Here is a 16,504-nt window from a genome sequence, read left to right as displayed (position 1 = left end):
CCCACATTCCCTCTCTAAAATAAAATAAATCTTAAAAAAAGAAGGGGGGCGCCTGGGTGGCTCAGTGGGTTAAAACCTCTGCCTTTGGCTCAGGTCATGATCCCAGGGTCCTGGGATGGAGCCCTGCATTGGGCTCTCTGCTCAGCAGGGAGCCTGCTTCCTCCCCTCTCTCTGCCTGCCTCTCTGCCTACTTGTGATCCATGTCTGTCAAATAAATAAATAAAATCTTAAAAAAAAAAAAAAAGATGGTCTTGACCACAATACAAGGAAAGGCAATGGAAGGGGGGAGAAAAGAGGCAAAAAATAGGAGATGTCAGCAAAGATCAGTGGGAGTGCTCTATTTACCTCTCCTGGGTCATCCTGGCACCACTGGGGGCTGGTGGAGCTCATGGAGGGGGTAAGGGTGGGAGTGGGGGGCGGGGGTGCTGGAGCCACACGCCCTGAGCTCATCCCACCCAAGGTCTTCAAGCTGCTGCTTCTACCTCAAAGGATCTCTCAAAGCAGGTTTTCTCCATCTCCAGGCCTGACATCTCCCCTGGCCCCTTGTCTCTCCAGGTCCCGACACCTCCCGGTCCTGACAGCCCCATATTCCCCTTGGCTTCTCTTCAATCTGTTCCCCATACAATAGCCACTGTCATCTTTTTTTTTTTTTTTTTAAGGTTTTATTTATTTGACAGAGATCACAAGTAGGCAGAGAGGCAGGCAGAGACAGAGGGGGGGAAGCAGGCTCCTCGCTGAGCAGAGAGCCTGATGCTGGGCTCGATACCAGGACCCTGGGATTATGACCTGAGCCGAAGGCAGAAGCTTTATTTAACCCACTGAGCCACCTAGGCGCCCCCCACTGTCATCTTCTTAAGATAAGTCAGATCCCGTCGCTCCCTTACCTAGATCTTTAAGTGGTCACTACCTTGCCCAGCGTCCATCCTCCTGCGGCCACAACTTCTGGCTTATGGAAGATGCCAGCCTTTTCTTTCCAGCCTCAGGGGCTCACAGGTAACGTGTTTCCTCGGCCTTTCCTCCCTGTTCCCTCCACCTCCTTCGGCTTAGAGTCCGACCCTTCCATCTTATCACATTAGAGTACAGCCCCTTTGTTACCTACCACACTGTTCACTCCTTGGTGGCGCTCACCGCAAACCATAATTAGGGACTGCTTTAAATTCTAGAAGGCAGGCTTCTAAATTCTAGAAGCCTGGGGGCTCAGCCGGTGAGCATCAGCCTTCGGCTCAGGTCATGATCCCTGCATGGTCCTGGGATCACGCCCGCATCCAGCTCCCTGCTCAGCAGGGAGTCTGCTTCTCCCTCTCCCCCTCTCCCCTCTCATGCATGCACTCTCTCTCAAAATCTTTTTTTTTTTTTAAGATTTTATTTATTTATGACAGAGAGATATAGCAAAGAATGGGAGAGGGAAAAGCAGGCTTCCTGTCAAGCAGGGAGCCTGATGTGGGGCTTGATCCCAGAACCCTGGGATCAAGACCCGAGCTACCCAGGCACCCCTCTCTCTCAAAATCTTAAAAAAAAAAAAAAAAAAAAAATTCTAGAGGGCAGAGGATATGCCCACCTCCCAGGACCCAGAATGTGGTTGGGATTTCCTAGCCAGTGTCTGTTGAACCAACTCCCCCAGCCCATTTCCTGCTGGTCTGTAAAGTGTCAGAAATAACCCATCAGGGCACAGTAACCAATGACTACGAAGGCCATGCACCTACCGGCTGCCAAGGGTTCATACACGGTTGCCACAGATAATTCCCTATCACGGGTATCAGGATGCTAATTTTACCCAAGGACAGAGACGTTAAGAATCTTCCCGACACATAATTAGGCAGAGGTAGAGGTGGACTCCCAGCCCGGCTCACTGACCTCGGAGCCCTGGTACTCTGGAGGATACCAGCACATGCAGGGGCTCAGTCAAGGTCACGGAGAGCTTCACCATTGCCCAGGAGCCATGGAGGGGTGAGAGTGACTGGGTTTTGGCTACAGGGCCCAGGAGAGGGGAGAGCTGAGCATAGGGCCCCACGGAGCTGGAGAGGTGCCCTCACACACCCAGTGGCCTAGCTTCCTCCTGTGCCGAGAAGCCGGGAGAAGCATGGCTGTCCTCTCCGAGAGGCCTGGGCAGGTTAGGGTTTCTCTGGTGGCCTCATGTCAGACAGGAAGCAGAGCTTCCCAAAGGACCCACAATGATCCGGACCTAATCCTGAAACTCATTGTGAGTCACATCAAGTCTGTAAGAGGTGACTTCGTCTGTATGTGCCCCGTGATGGGCAGGCCCCTCCCCAGCAGGCCCAGCATCAGCCCAAGCCCCCTCTCTGAACTGTGAAAGGTGAAAACAAACAGCCCGCTTGCACCATGCGTGTCTCTAAGATTCATTATCAGTCGCTCAAATTACTTTTATTTCAGGGAATGACGGTAAAGTTCAAGCACTTAGGAAGCCATGAAAAAGCTTCTCTGTGCTTAGAGATGGCAATGCTTGTCAACGTACTTGAGACATCAACTTTTATAAGACTTTAGGCAAGAAACATTGTTAACGGTGTCATAAATAGTATTATAACTTTATTAAAATGAAAAGACAATATTCAAAATAATGCAACAGAAATGAATAAAATCCTTTGTCCAACACTGTACACATAATGCAGAAATCAGTGCATTTTTTCTAAAGCATGTCTTAACCTTCATTTAGTTCATACTAAAATATAAGCTTTAAATAGCTCAAATCGTATCATTCAGCAGTTTAAACTGTAAACAGCTTGTTGAACTGTTAAGAGAACATTGTAGTAATGTACCTCTGTTAGTGAGCACCTTCTCTTTTGTGCTTGTCTCTACAAGATCCACACGTTGAAGCGTGTGGAAGCCCCAGCGCACGTGACGGGTCTCACTGAGTCCGGGTGAAGCAGCCAACCAGGATGGTCCCAGAAGCAGGAAGATGCTGATGTGACCTGTGCCATTAAGACATACTGTGCTCTTGGTCACAAGTGTTTCACTCAAAAAGCAAACAATCCCCGGGAAATACTGAATAGGAACCAGCAACACAAGGCCAGCTTGTGCTGTATTTGTGTATTAATACAATCTTAAAAAAAAAAAAAACAAAACACCAACACAAAACCACAACACATGCTCCCAGTGACTCTCACACAGCTGTTTCACGATTGCTTAAAACTGACATCCTGACCACAGGCGAACAGTCTGCTTCTCCACAGGACCTGAACCTGCCCTCCTCCCGCAGCCGCGAGGCCCGTGCTACAATGGGCCAGGCTAGTGGGCAGAACGGAGCAGGAACTGTCGGGAAAAATGGTTTATGGATTCTGGTACCTTCTCATTTGTCAAGGTGTGAGACATGCGTGCACAGGTGAGAACATGGCTGCCAAGCACACTGCCAACCTCCCCTCAATGGAGCAGAAGGCAAACTGGAGGGACCCAGGCCTCGGGACGATTTTTAAACTGGGCAGGTAGGGCCATGGGACAGACGGGGGCCCCGCCCTCAATGGCACAGACTGTTTGCAGAAATAAAGGAGACAGAACTTCATGGGCCCGAGAGCCAGATCCTTTCAAACTAAGCAAAAATGGTTTTTGTTTTTTTGGTTGTTTACTGTTTTTTGTTTGTTTTTTTAATGATTCTGATCTAAACAATACTGTGTTTTCTTCCATTTGCTCAATTTTCAGTCAGGAGTCGTCCTCCAGCTTGTTTTAACATTCTGAATACATGTTACTCTAAGGTAGCAACTAATTGGTTATCCCGCGACTACGGCCCGCGGCTGCCACACAGGCTTCTATAGGTCTCTAATGTATACACACATCGAAGGTTCCCCAGCCTTCCCTCCCCGCCCGCACAGCTTTACATTCCAGGCTGGAACAGACTTTCCTGCAACGCCAACAAAATCAGGGCTTCCCAGCCTGAGGGCCCCTGGTGGCTGCTCTGACCCTCTCTCTAAGACGGAGGGTTCAGCTATTCTGCTCTGCGTTCTGGAACACTCCCCTGTGAACCTCCACTGAACAGGAGAGTGGCTTGCGAACCATCTGCTCCCAGGGAGCCCCTGCTGAACCACAACAGCAGAGCCTAAGGAGAAACCACATAGGACAAGTGTTTGCGCTTCATGTGGCCACCCAGGTCCAGTTTTGTTTTTGGGTCCGGCTTGTCTGCGGCTGGGACAACACCGCAGTCAGCAGACAGGGGCTGGGGCTGGGGGCCTGTGGGTGTTTCTTCTGCTTCCCGAAAAAACTTTTCATATTTGTCCAGGTACGGGGGTCTCTCAGGTAGTAGGTAATAATGCGTGGAGCTGACCTTCTTCCCATTTTCGATAATGGGCAGAATGCAGGGAACCTTATTGGCAGATCCTTCGCTGTTCTGTCTCTGCAGAGCCTTGCTGCTGACGTACTTGGGGTCGGGGGCGAAGCTCTGCGTGGGAGGCATGACCCCGTTGAGGTAAGACGGGAGGCTCTTGGGGCTGGGTGTGCGCGAGTTACTGCGGGATAAAGGTTCTCTCGGCGGTACTTTGGGAGGCCTGTCTTCGTCACTGTAGGTGCTGGAAGTAACCTCTGCTGACCACCTTCTGTAATCAGGCTTCACGGGCCGGGGAGGTATGGGGACCCTGGGGGGCACCTCGGGTTTGTCTTCGTCCGAGTTGGGAGAAGCTCTGTGTATGTAGCTGGACACCCTTATGGCGGGCTTGTTGAAGGACCCGGCCGGTCCCGAATGCGACCGTCGCAGTCTCCGGTGGCTCTGGGGCGGGGGAGGATTTGAACTCTGCACCGCGCCGTGCGGCTCGGGCGCCTGGCTGAGGTCGGCTGCGGAGACCGCCGGGGTGTCGAAGTACGCGTAGTTGATCTGTCCACACCCGCGGAAGCTGCGCCGGCCGGGGACGTCGTATCTGAAGCCGGAGAGCGCGCAGTCTCGCAGGAGCAGGTCGGTGTCCGAGCTGGTGAGGTATTCCACCTCGCAGTCGGCCTCGTCCAGGGACAGGTCCTCCGAGATGGGCAGCGGCGGGAGCGGCCGCGAACCCCGGTCGCAGAGGGCCGCGCAGGGGAAGGGGGACGGGGGGCTCCTCCCGGGGGTGAGTGGAGGGGACGCGCACAGCCCGTTCACCGAGAGCCGCCGCAAACCGCACAGCACGCGCTCCTCTCCTCGCTGCGTGCCGTCTTCGCCCGGGGGAATGACGAGAGGGGCCAGGCTGGGCTTCTGAGCGGGGCCGTCCCTCGCCGCAGGCGTCGCCGCGTGCCCTGCAGCCAACGAGAGGGGGTCAGGAAGGGGCGCGCATGTGCGTAGTGCTGCCCCACCCCCGCCGCTCCAGGCCGAGGACCGCCCCCCCCCCCCCACCCCACCCCCCTGCGCTCAGGGCTCTCTGCTGAGGCAGCGCATGCGCGACGGTGCCAGCTGAGAACACCCGGGGACAGCCACCGGCCGACCAGGCGCCAGAAGATGGCGGCCGCCCGGGACCTGCTTCAAAGGGCACGTCATCTGGTCCATCTGCCCCGGACGTGCGCGGGGGCACAGCCACACACCCCACGCCCCGCGGCAGGTTTGGTGACGCGCGCGAGCCTCGCAGACCACGAGCAGCGTGTCCTTTCCGGACGACCGCGCCACACCGGCCCGGCCACGGGAAGAGCGGCGGCGACGCGAGGCAGGCGAGGGACGCGTCGGGGGACACGGGGGCCCACACCAGCAGCCCAGCGGGACGTCAGGGGCACGCGGACCTGCACGTGGTGTGCTGGGGCCCCTGACAGCAATCTAAGGAGCGCAGTGTCCGCGTCACAAGTGCCGGGCGGCAGGTCACACACTTTCCTCAGTCTCTTGTCGCCACGGACACTATTGCTCGCCCACGGATGCGTGCCCGACACTTGTGAGGGAGAGGACAGATCTCCTCCGAGGTCTCTGCAAGCTACGTGTGGACCAGAGCTGGGGCCACGTCGGCGACTGTGGAAGGTCCCGCTTCCACAAACGGGTCCCGTCAGGGCCCCGCCGACTCAGGAGGAAGGCAGGGGGCTGGAGAGCGGGGCGGCTCTCTTCAGAGCCGGCTGCCACTAGGGCTCGGGCGGCTTCCACGCTCCGGCACGGAGCTGCAGGACCAGCGGGCCCATCCCCGCCCTCCCGCCCCCCCACCCCACCCCAAGTACCCGTCGCCCCCGCGCCCCCACCGCGTTTTGGGGACACGTACCGAGAGACGCGAGGTGCTCCTGGGCCGTGGAGTTGAGGCTGTAGGCCATCGTGATCGGGTCAATGTTCAAAAAGTGACTGAAAGGAAAGGAAAAACATCTTGGTCATTAACAAGGAGCCGTCCTAGTCTCCAGCTCACCCGAACACCAGGGCTTAGACTTCTCAGGCCGTTCTGTCCTGCGCTTACTTTTCAAACTCATTGTGGCCGCCCCAGCAGGTCCTCACGGTCCTCATGGCTTGACCATCGTGCAGAAATCCAGTTTTTAATGGGACTCTAATCTCCTGAGCAGCAACTCCTGCCGTGGACATGGTGTCTTACTCTGGGAGGTCTCCACGCTTGAGGCCGAGGGATCTGTAGTCAACCAGTAGCCTGCATTCCCTGCGCAGAGGCAGACAGAGAAGAGCCGGGTGAACAAACAATTCAGAAATACCCATAGAAAGCTAATATCCTCTGATATCCCTGAGCATTTGGGACAGAAAACTGTATAGACGTTCACTCAAGCCCGACCTCTTGGCACAAACTCATCCTTACTTCTCAAGGTCATGGCACTACTTAAACGTGGACACTTTGAGCAACTGGGGAGGGGAGGGGGGATGGGGATACTAATCAAAGCTCTGCATGCTTTGGCAAAGTGAGGAATAATCCATGGCGAGCAAAAGCCCATCTCCCACCGCAGCCCAACAGCTGCATGATAAGTCCTGCTTGCTTGCCGAAGCGAGAGGAGCTCCCTGTCCCCCAAGCCAACAGGGTCATTTCAGAAATCACTGTATTCAGTCCTACAGAACCGACATTCACTAAAACCCAAGGCTTCAAATGAACAAGAGATCCTATGGTGGCAGCAGACCTCCCCACGACCTAGCATTTGTTTGGATTCTGTAGTTCAGGGTTGGCCCCGGGAGGACAAATTCTCCAGTTACCACCTCTTTGAGAGTAAAGAAATCGCTAGATAGGAGCATCCTAATTTCCATTATCCTGTAAAAATTAAGTTCTGCAAGGTTAAGGGTTTCAGCAGAGGCCTGGGACAGCTTCCTCCTCCCTTTGAAAGACAAACTTAAAGGCACATTCTTCACATTCTCCTGTACCAAGTGCCTTCTGCTTCATGCCTTGCCTCCTGCAAGGCAAGGATGACAGAGGCTAAGTAAGTGCCTTTTCTTGATTTAGCAGTTCCTCAATGTCCCTCATCAGATGCGCCGTGTCTGGGGTCAACCAGTAGCTCCCCCCACACCTTCTTGCTGGTGGAGTCTTCTAGCATCTGGCTCTGCTTTCTTGGCATCTTCATGCTTCCTTAGAGTTAAGTTGAGGCTTTTTTTCCTTTGAGACACTAGGATATGATCTGTCAACTCTGTGTAACACTGACCCCTTCTGGGATGAGCACAGACGCTTCCTAACACTCTAGTGCTCTCCCGGAGCATACGCACAGCTGCCCAGAGCCTGGTGGTTTGCAGAGGACTGGGGGCGTTCTGGGGGATGGAGGAGGAGGTTCACAGGTTATCTGTTTCAGGGACAGATCTGTCACCCACTAGACTGGGAGTCCAGGAAAGAGGCTAGGTCGCAATCATCACTCATCACTACATGGAACATAAGCAAGTGACTGCTAGCTGCAGGAATGACCAGACCCTACCATCTCCTTATTACCACGGTCAGAGTCAACTGAACGTACAGGGATATGTGGGTTCCTGTACAAGGAATGTACAAGGGGGTCTTTTTTTTTTTAAGATTTTATTTATTTATTTGTCAGAGAGAGAGAGGGAGAGAGAGCGAGCACAGGCAGACAGAATGGCAGGCAGAGGCAGAGGGAGAAGCAGGCTCCCTGATGAGCAAGGAGCCCGATGTGGGACTCGATCCCAGGATGCTGGGATCATGACCTGAGCCGAAGGCAGCTGCTTAACCAACTGAGCCACCCAGGTGTCCCTCTTTTTTTTTTTTTTTTTTTTTTTTTAAGCTACAGATCTAAAAAACACTCTGCAAGTGCTTACTGTTGTTCATGCAAAAAGAAATGGAAAGACAGTAATGTTTCGGAAACAAAGTGAAGATGGGGCCATTACTGATCCTCGGCTTTTTACTCTCCCAAAGCCAGCTGCTCTGATACATGAGGCAGCGACTTAAGTAGCTTTCAAATATTATTTCAAATAGTCAAGCTTTCTTTTCCTGTGATGAGTCTCTCAAAGACATACTGTTAAGAAGAACGGGGGGGGGGGGGAGCCCCATCCTTTAAGAAACCTAAGTTATTGAGAGACCTTATTTTTTGTTTTTGGTCTTCAGAGGCTTGAAATGAAACACACATTTATTTTACCTGGATTAAGGAGAGCTATAGAAAATTAACAACATTTTTTAGAACACACTGCTCGGTACTCCCTCTGGGCGCCTGGCCTGGTGGCATGTGATGCTTCCCCGCCCCCCAGCACCCTACAAGCTCAGGCAAGACCACAGGGAAAGTATCTGTGGTGAAGTAAAAATGAAAGGCCAAGATAGGAAGAAGAATATGGTATTTAAGTAGTTTGAAAGCACACGTTTGGAGATCGCTCATCCAGATTACAGGAAAATGCTGCGGGGGTTTCTGGAGGCCCAACCCCCACCTGTCTGCAGGCCAGCAAGTGCTCCTCGTAATTACTGTGTGTCAGCCTCCTAATGCCATCTAAATCTTAGCTTTCAACAGAATGATTGTGTAACTATCGCCTCTGCTGGAATGGCCTCGGAATTCTAAACTCACATTTCGGCAGCCCCTCCGAATTATGTATACGTTCTAGAAAGTCATTTTTTAATTCATTGTTTCCATCACCTACTTGTTAGCTTTCTTAAGAAAAAAAATTTTTTTTAGTATAAAAAGAATTGTGTTCACTAAGCCAGCTCACTTCTGACCACAATAGTGTCTTTGTGTATTCATAGAAGGTGACCTGCCTCTACATTTCAATGGGGAATTGTGAATGGGACGTGTTATGAAACTGTCCGAACTTCCTACTTGCTTGCTTGGGAGAAGCCAGGAGGGAAACATAACTGCATGTTCTCGTTCAGAAAATAACTTCCAACTATAGGCCCAGGAAGGGTGACCTGCCGTAGGTTTGGAAGCAAATATTTTTGGCACGTTCCTGGGAACGCCAGCTACCTACAACTCTTCCACGCCTCTCTCAAAGCTCCCCAAGTCTGCAGTACATAACCTCCTGGGTTTGCGGGGGGTGCTGGGGGGGATCAGCCTGGCCAAGCTCAAGTTAAAAAGAAACCCACAGGTCCAGTGACATTTCACTAATGCTCAAGTGTTTCAAATTTTGTTTTTGTGTCAACCATAAGGCCAGCTCTCCGTGACAGCTCAGGAGGCAAGCAACTGCAAAAACAGCCCTATGTGGGGACATCGGCATCTCTCAGCACAAGACGGCATTCTGTTATGAAATGCAAACTATGAGAGCGGATGTGAACCGAGGCAGCGCGGTGTCCAACAGGATCGGAATGACCTTGGGCAAAAGAACTTCCCTAAAATTCATCAACTAATCTTTAGCCTTTTCGGTGTGTCAGAAGTGCAGTTAAATACCAATCCCAGATGTGAACTACTGTTTCCTACTGACCTCACTTTTTTTTTCAACTTCAAGACAAAAAGTAGTACCCCTGAAACCATCTGTTTCTTGCAGCCATCCTCTGCTTTGCTCTCCCTGCAACTGCCCCCTGCACCCCGCTCTTGGGGTTTGGATCTACTTCTGCGACTGCGAGACAACTCCTCCATCTCCTGACTCTTGACTCCAGCCCTGATTCAAGCTTCCACTTTGCATTTCCTATTGTCTGGTGATTATCTTTCCACTTGGATGGCCCTCTGGCATCTGCAACGCTACAAACCAAACTCCTGTCACTTACTTCACGGCCCCGGCCCCTTCCCAAACCAGTTCAGGGTCTGCAAGGATGCCGCTTCTCCCACAGGCACCATTTTTCAGAACCCGAGCCAGGACAGATGCACATGTTCTTGGGTTATTTTGTGTCTTCTTGCCCATCCTCCAAATCTTTGGGGACTTTCCCCACCTCCTGTGTAGATCCTGGCGTCACTCATTTCTGATAAATATTTACTAAACGGATATTGAGAAAAAAGTCATCTCACTTCTAAAAAAAATGACATGACAGACTCATGTTTCCTGTAAATCAGTGAAGAACTAAGGGATAAACCTAACATGGGCTGACACCTCCTGACAATGTGACAAATTTAGGTAAGAAGCAGGCAAGGGATTCTCATTACATTGACTTCCAAAATCTGAAGTGGACAGTATACAGACTGGGTGAAAACTCTAAGCTTAAGTGATTGACAATGTAACTTTCTCAGTTGGTTTCTATTACTATACATTCACCTAAGCCCGGGGCGGGGGGGGGGGGGGGGGGGGGGGGGGGCTTTCTGAAAATAATGAATTTCACCTTCTCTTCCACACTATTCCTTCACCTACTGTTCTTGTTGCTAAAGTTGCTAAGGTCACTTTCCTTAAACAAAACCAAAAAAGGCTACACCAAAAAGCATACCACAGATGCTTTATTAAAGTGAAATCACATGCCTTTACATTGAGGAAAGTCACTTTGAAATGTTTTTTTTGTTTTTTTTTTTAAACCAGGCTACCTTAAGACTGTAACCTAGATGTGCTTACCTTCCAGCAGATCTCATTAATAAATCTCAAAAGCAATCCCCAAGAGGAGGAGGGGCACATTTTTGTCATACAACTCACCCAGTTCTGCCTGGTGCTTCCTTATTTAAAAGTGTGATGTAATTTCCTTCTTTCAATCTGGTTTTAGAACCTGATTTCTGTTTATTCAGGGTGATAAATGGTCTTTTCAACCTTATTTAACAACCACCTACATGACTATTTCCTTACCAAAAGAGATAGAAGATAATCCTATTCAGAGCCAAGATTTGTTAAAAAACAAAAACCAAAAACAAAAAGCTAAAAACTGATTTTGGAATGTGACAAATTCCATGATTTTATTTTTTATTTTAAAAAAACTTTTTTTAATTCCATGATTTTAGATCCTCCCCACAGAAACCACCACCTGCACATTTACCTTCAGACTGAAAATGCCTAAAATAATCACCTTTGAGAATATTAAAACAAAACCAAAATCCCATCATTTTTACTGTGATTCATGTCTAAAGCTTTAGCAGCTCAGCTGTTTGACACACTGAACATCTAGTGTTTTCGCTTTGACTAATAGCATGAGAAGACTTACTGATTAAAGGACTCTTCACAATCCAAGGCCCAAATTCAGGGTTTTTCTTGGATTTCACCCTAACAGACCATGATTTGGGGGAAGAGAGGAGGAGGCAGGCAGAAATTTCCTTCACAATCCCCTGCTACATTACATTACATCCTCCACATGCATGGCCTTCACATGAAGAGCAAAGAGGACTTCACATCTTTCATGTTAAGTTACAGGAAAAAAGGTCACTGAAATGCTCCTGCATGAATTCAAGGTAAACATGAGGGTTTCAGGACCCAGGGCAACACCGCTCTGCAGGGTGAGGATGGACATCTCGTGTCCGGCAGCATCCATCCGCCCTTCAGTGGGCCAGCACGGAACAGTCCACTTGTAGGTGGTAAAAACTGGGGCAACAAGAAAAATAATTTATCTTCCGACTGTCAAAAGCAAAGCTGAGTGACATAATTTGTGGAATAATTCAGAGTATTTTCTAGCTGAGTATTTTAAGAAACAGCAAACTAACAAAAAACCTATTCGTTCCACGGCCATCGTCATCAATAGCCTTTTGATTCACTTGGTGTCCTACGCGGCCTTCGCGCAGAGGCAGAAGGATACCACGGCAGGGACGCAGGCTCTTGTCCTTTGTGCTCTTCCTACAGATGCTACGGTCAGGAGCAACACACGCACGAGATTGCAAAATATTATTCCTTTTAGACATACACATAATAGATTTCCAAATGGAAAAAATACGTGGGTTCTATTCTAATCTTAACAAGGAGCACAATAATCCAATGATGGGAAGGGAGTCTTTGAAACTTGAAATGTACTTAATGAGCACTGGAGTCACCCAATGGGGTAACACCAGGTTGTTACAAGGAACATAAAACCAGTACAAAAAATAAACTAATTCTTGGGAACTTATCTGGCAGGCATTGTTCTAAGTGATGTATAACTTATTTAATCCTCTCAACAACCCTGTGGGGCAGGTTACTATTATGACCCTCATTTACAGCTGAGGAACTGCAGGCACATCAAGTTAAGTAACTCGCTCCAGGTCAACGGTGGGGCCCAGAGACTTAAGCCAGGCTCTTGCTGTGCACACCACCTGGCCTCTCCAAGCCCCTCAGGCTCTTAACTGGGAATAAGATCTGACCCACTACAAGGCCCGTGTTCAGGGTGGCTCAGACAGACTTTTCTGGGGATTTGCTGCTTGGTAATAGTGTTTCTTGGGTAACCCTTAGACTATGAAAGTTCCTATTTTATTTCAGCTCCATCACATCCTCCTGTGAAAGTTGTAAATTGCAGATTTAGCCTGTGTATCCTCTGGAAGGGTGGTCGAGGTATCAATTTTACACTCTGTGACTACTTGGAACAATTCTTTCCAAGCCCTCAATCTTTGAGGACACACTGATGCCCCAGCACTACACACCCCATTACAACACGATACCTGGTATCACGAAGGTCTGTCTTTACCCAGGTATCCCTACAGATACCCAAGGGGCCTCCTTTTAACACCCTCTCACAGCATGGATCCCGGTAATGCCATTACAATCAGGCTCCATTTTAGTCTGGAATCTAATGATGGAATATCCTATCTTTGCAAAGCACTCTATAAATTACAAAGTACTTTCCGACACATCATCTCACCCGATCCCCACAACATCCCTGTCAGAGGAGGCAGGGATTACACTCTGTGCCTGCAGATGAGGAAGTGAGGCCAAACACCTTCCTGTCAGCAGCAAGGCCAGCAAGGCTCTTCCGCCCTCTAATCCAGCACTCCCCCGCTACACTTTCACTCCTTTCCTCTCCACGGTCTCTTCATTCTAGGCAGAAACCCCAGTTCTTCCTTTTCCTTTTCTTTCTTTCTTTCCTTTTTTTTTTTATTTAGAGATTTTATTTATTTGAGAGAGAGAGCATGAGTAAGAGGCGGGGCAGAGGAGAGACAGAATCTCAAGCAGATTTCCCTCTGAGTGTGGAGCCCGATGGGAGGAGGGGGAGACTCGAGACTCAATCTCACGACCCTGACCCCAAATCAGGAGTCAGACGCTTTCCTGACTGAGGCACCCAGGCACCCCAACCTCACTTCTCTTTCTAATGTTCTCCTTTATCAGTGGGGAAACTGATGCAGGGATGGCTAAGCAAAATGCTCAAGACCTCAGTGCGAGTCACCTGTTAAGATGGGAATGGGAGTTCCACGCACGGGGTCTCACTCACAAATTCTTAGAGGGCAAGGATGAGTTCTTTCCACAAGTGGTTCTCAAGTGCTTATTCTGGAGTAGATGCTATGGTAGTGAAGGAGACGTGGCTGCTGTCTGGGAAAGCCTCAGTCTCTGACAACAAGCAGTCTCAGACTGTGAGAACTTCCCCAGGAGGACAGGGTGGGGAGGCTGGATTGACAAGGGCAGTTAGGGCAGGCCTCTCTAGGTGACTTTTTAAACTGAAATTTAATGATGAGAAAGAGGCAGCCATGAGAAGAATGAGAAGAACATTCCACGAAGAGGATATAAAATACAGATTATTTTAAATAATCTGTACCTGGCCAGGTTTCATATTCTGTGGGTCTTCAAGGAGAACTTCAATGTCTTCTCATCCTTACCCTCCTACTGCTTCCCCTGAAATGTTGAATCATGGCACTGTGGAGCGGAAAAGGAATAAAACTCACGTAGCCAGAGCCTCATATTTTACAAATATGTCCACTGAGGCTTGGAGGATTCAACTGCCCCATTTTATAGTATGAGGAATTGGATTAAACTATCAACAATGATTCCAAATTACAGAATCCTTTTCCCCTCCTGAAGTCTGAGTCTCACACTAACTTTTCCCTGTCTTAAAGCAAATTTCTCTATTATGCTAGCTAACATTCAGAACCCTGAAACTCACCAGTTTTATCTACCTTTACAGAGCATGCATTTATGCTGTGCGAATTATGCCCGAATGCCACAGCTGATCTTGTTTACCCAGTACCCAGGAGGTTATTCGTTAGCTTTTCTGAAGCATGGCCAAACACCAGCACCAAAAGATGCAAAAGGAATCCCGATGATGAGGTACCAATTCAAATTTATTGAGGTTAAAAGCAGAGCTGTTTCTCTGGCAGAGGGAGCTGATGACATTCAAATTCCTGGAATTACCCTTGGCACCACCTTTCCCTCCTCTGCTCACCTTTCTAAAGCAACCTGATGGTATGCAGACATTCAGGTCAGTTTCAAGCATGTTAGATTGTACCTGTAATTTAGGCAACTTGCTTTTAAAAGCTACCATTAGTATTAGCTGAAAGGGAGTATTATCTGGTTCACCTTCTGTGGAGCAGCAGTTAAGAGTCATTTTCACACAAAAACTCAAGACTACAGTATAATTAAATCTCAGAGCAAGAGTGACCAGCGCCTACTGTGAACTGAAAGGAGGAGACACAATTCATCGAAACAGTAGTTTTATGTATCTGTCGAAAATATGAGTAACTCAGACATTTCATAACAGCCATAAAAAAAGATTTGCTTCCCACCCTTATCAGTGACTGGTCCAATCCTGCTGAGACGTAAAATATGCTTCCATGCAATTATTTATCAACCATCGACTATGTGCAAGGCTGCGTGAGATAGAAGCTGTACAGAAGAGTTCCTGCCCTGAAGGAGTTCACAATCTAATACATGCCAGGTTAAAATCCTTAGCCCAGGACCTCTAGCCCCTACTATCACGGAGACAGGCAGCTGAAAATAAGCCTCTGTGTGGAGGGAAGGAGCTGACAAATAGTGTCTGAAGTTCAGGCTAAAAGCTGTATGTACTTCTCTTCAAATCTGCTAATAACTGGGAAAGACAGCAGTACCTACTGGTAACCAATCACAGCACAATTAACAAGAAGCCAACTTTTACTTTGCTTAGCAAAATTTGGTCAGTTTTTGAAATGGGTAGGTGGCCTCCTGTCTCTGTTTAAGTAAAACTTTGCTGAAAACCATATTACAGAAATGGGGAATAAAAAAAAAAAAAGCAAGACTTGGTATGGCGAATGTTTCAGTATCCTCAACAAACACATACCCTTCGCATTCTTACAGATTTATAAAAGCTGGAAAACGTGCAGAATACTGTTCTTCAGGGGGGTAAAAAAAAAAAAAAAAAAAAAAAAACCACAACGCATTTTAACTTCACCTTTCTTCACCTCTGACAGTTGCTTAGAAACCAGTCCGGCCCTACCTGTGTTGCAGGTGTACCTAAAGTCACCAACACATCTCTTTTAAAGCTACAGTCTATTCTGACTGCACTTAAGTTTATGACTAACAATCTATTCATATATATATATTTTTTATCAGGTAAGAGACTGGTTCCTTTCAAGCAATGACGAAATCCTAATAAAGACTTAGGAAGCACCGATACAGCACCAATCATGGTTAAGAAGTCATCTAATTTGTACGAGGCTGTGATATACATATAAATACACACGCACAGACACACGAAAAACACCCAATGAGCAGTCACGTTCCGAACACAGAATTCTGCACTCCCATTCCTTCGGAAACAGTAATTAGGACGCTCCGACCAAAGGATCGCGTTTCTGAGACAGGAGGAGGGGGGGCTCGGAATTACTCAAGGGCCCTAGGGACGACCGTCGTCGTCGAGAGACCGAGCAGAGGGGCCGCGGGCCGGCCACCCCCCAGCACAGCCTTCGGGACGGGGCTGACCCGCACACGGTGCGCGCCGGGGCAGCGCAGCCCCATTGTGGAAGGGGGGACGCCGAGGCCGCCGCCAGCCTCACCAGCGCAGGACCCCGGCCGGCCGCCCTCGAAGCCCGGGCCCTCGCGCAGCGTCCCCGGACCGGCCCCTACCGCTGGCGCGCCCCCCCACCCCCCGTCCGTCCGTCCGTCTGTCTCTGGAGACTCCGCGTCGCGGAGACCCTCTCCGCACCCCGGGGGCCCGCCCAGCGTCGGGAGCCGCCCGCAGCCCGCCTCAGGGGCCCGGCAGGGGCGGGGGCGCGGGGCGGCGCCGCCCTCCTAACCCCCCCCACCCCCGGCCCGCAGGCCCCTTACCCCCGCGGAGCCGCGGCTGCCCCACGGCGCCCTCCCGCGCATGTCCGTCCCGGCTGGCTCAGCGCCGCGGGCTCAGGGGCCCGGACACCGCGCAGGCGCCTCGCCACTCGCTGGCCGCCGCACCCCGCTCGCACTCCCCGCTCGCACTCGTCCGCCGTCGGCGCGGCAGCCGACGCCGCAATATATGCCAGT

General features: G+C 50.0%; 1 protein-coding gene across 1 annotated transcript; it reads right to left on the bottom strand.

Moving 5' to 3' along the window:
* Positions 1–2,524: 2,524 nt before the first annotated feature.
* On the bottom strand, positions 2,525–16,470 carry ERRFI1 (ERBB receptor feedback inhibitor 1). The gene is made up of 4 exons (XM_047725909.1): positions 16,313–16,470; positions 6,327–6,518; positions 6,141–6,217; positions 2,525–5,205 (listed from the first exon to the last, which is right to left on the bottom strand). The coding sequence occupies exons 2-4, from the start codon at positions 6,446–6,448 to the stop codon at positions 4,046–4,048; spliced, it is 1,359 nt and encodes a 452-aa protein (XP_047581865.1). The 5' UTR covers positions 6,449–6,518; positions 16,313–16,470; the 3' UTR covers positions 2,525–4,045.
* Positions 16,471–16,504: the final 34 nt, after the last annotated feature.

This window comes from Lutra lutra, chromosome 4, assembly GCF_902655055.1.
Source record: "Lutra lutra chromosome 4, mLutLut1.2, whole genome shotgun sequence".
Taxonomy (NCBI): Eukaryota; Metazoa; Chordata; class Mammalia; order Carnivora; family Mustelidae; genus Lutra; species Lutra lutra.
This window is presented reverse-complemented; position numbering and strand designations above follow the sequence as displayed.

What these genes read in the sequence shown, in the direction of transcription:
- ERRFI1 (XM_047725909.1), bottom strand. Translation starts at nt 6,448, where the DNA reads ATGTCCACGGCAGGAGTTGCTGCTCAGGAGATTAGAGTCCCATTAAAA. An exon ending in GGCCACAATGAGTTTGAAAA is followed by an intron (nt 6,218 to 6,326) that starts GTAAGCGCAGGA and finishes CTTTCCTTTCAG; the next exon opens with TCACTTTTTGAACATTGACC. An exon ending in GGAGCACCTCGCGTCTCTCG is followed by an intron (nt 5,206 to 6,140) that starts GTACGTGTCCCC and finishes CGTTGGCTGCAG; the next exon opens with GGCACGCGGCGACGCCTGCG.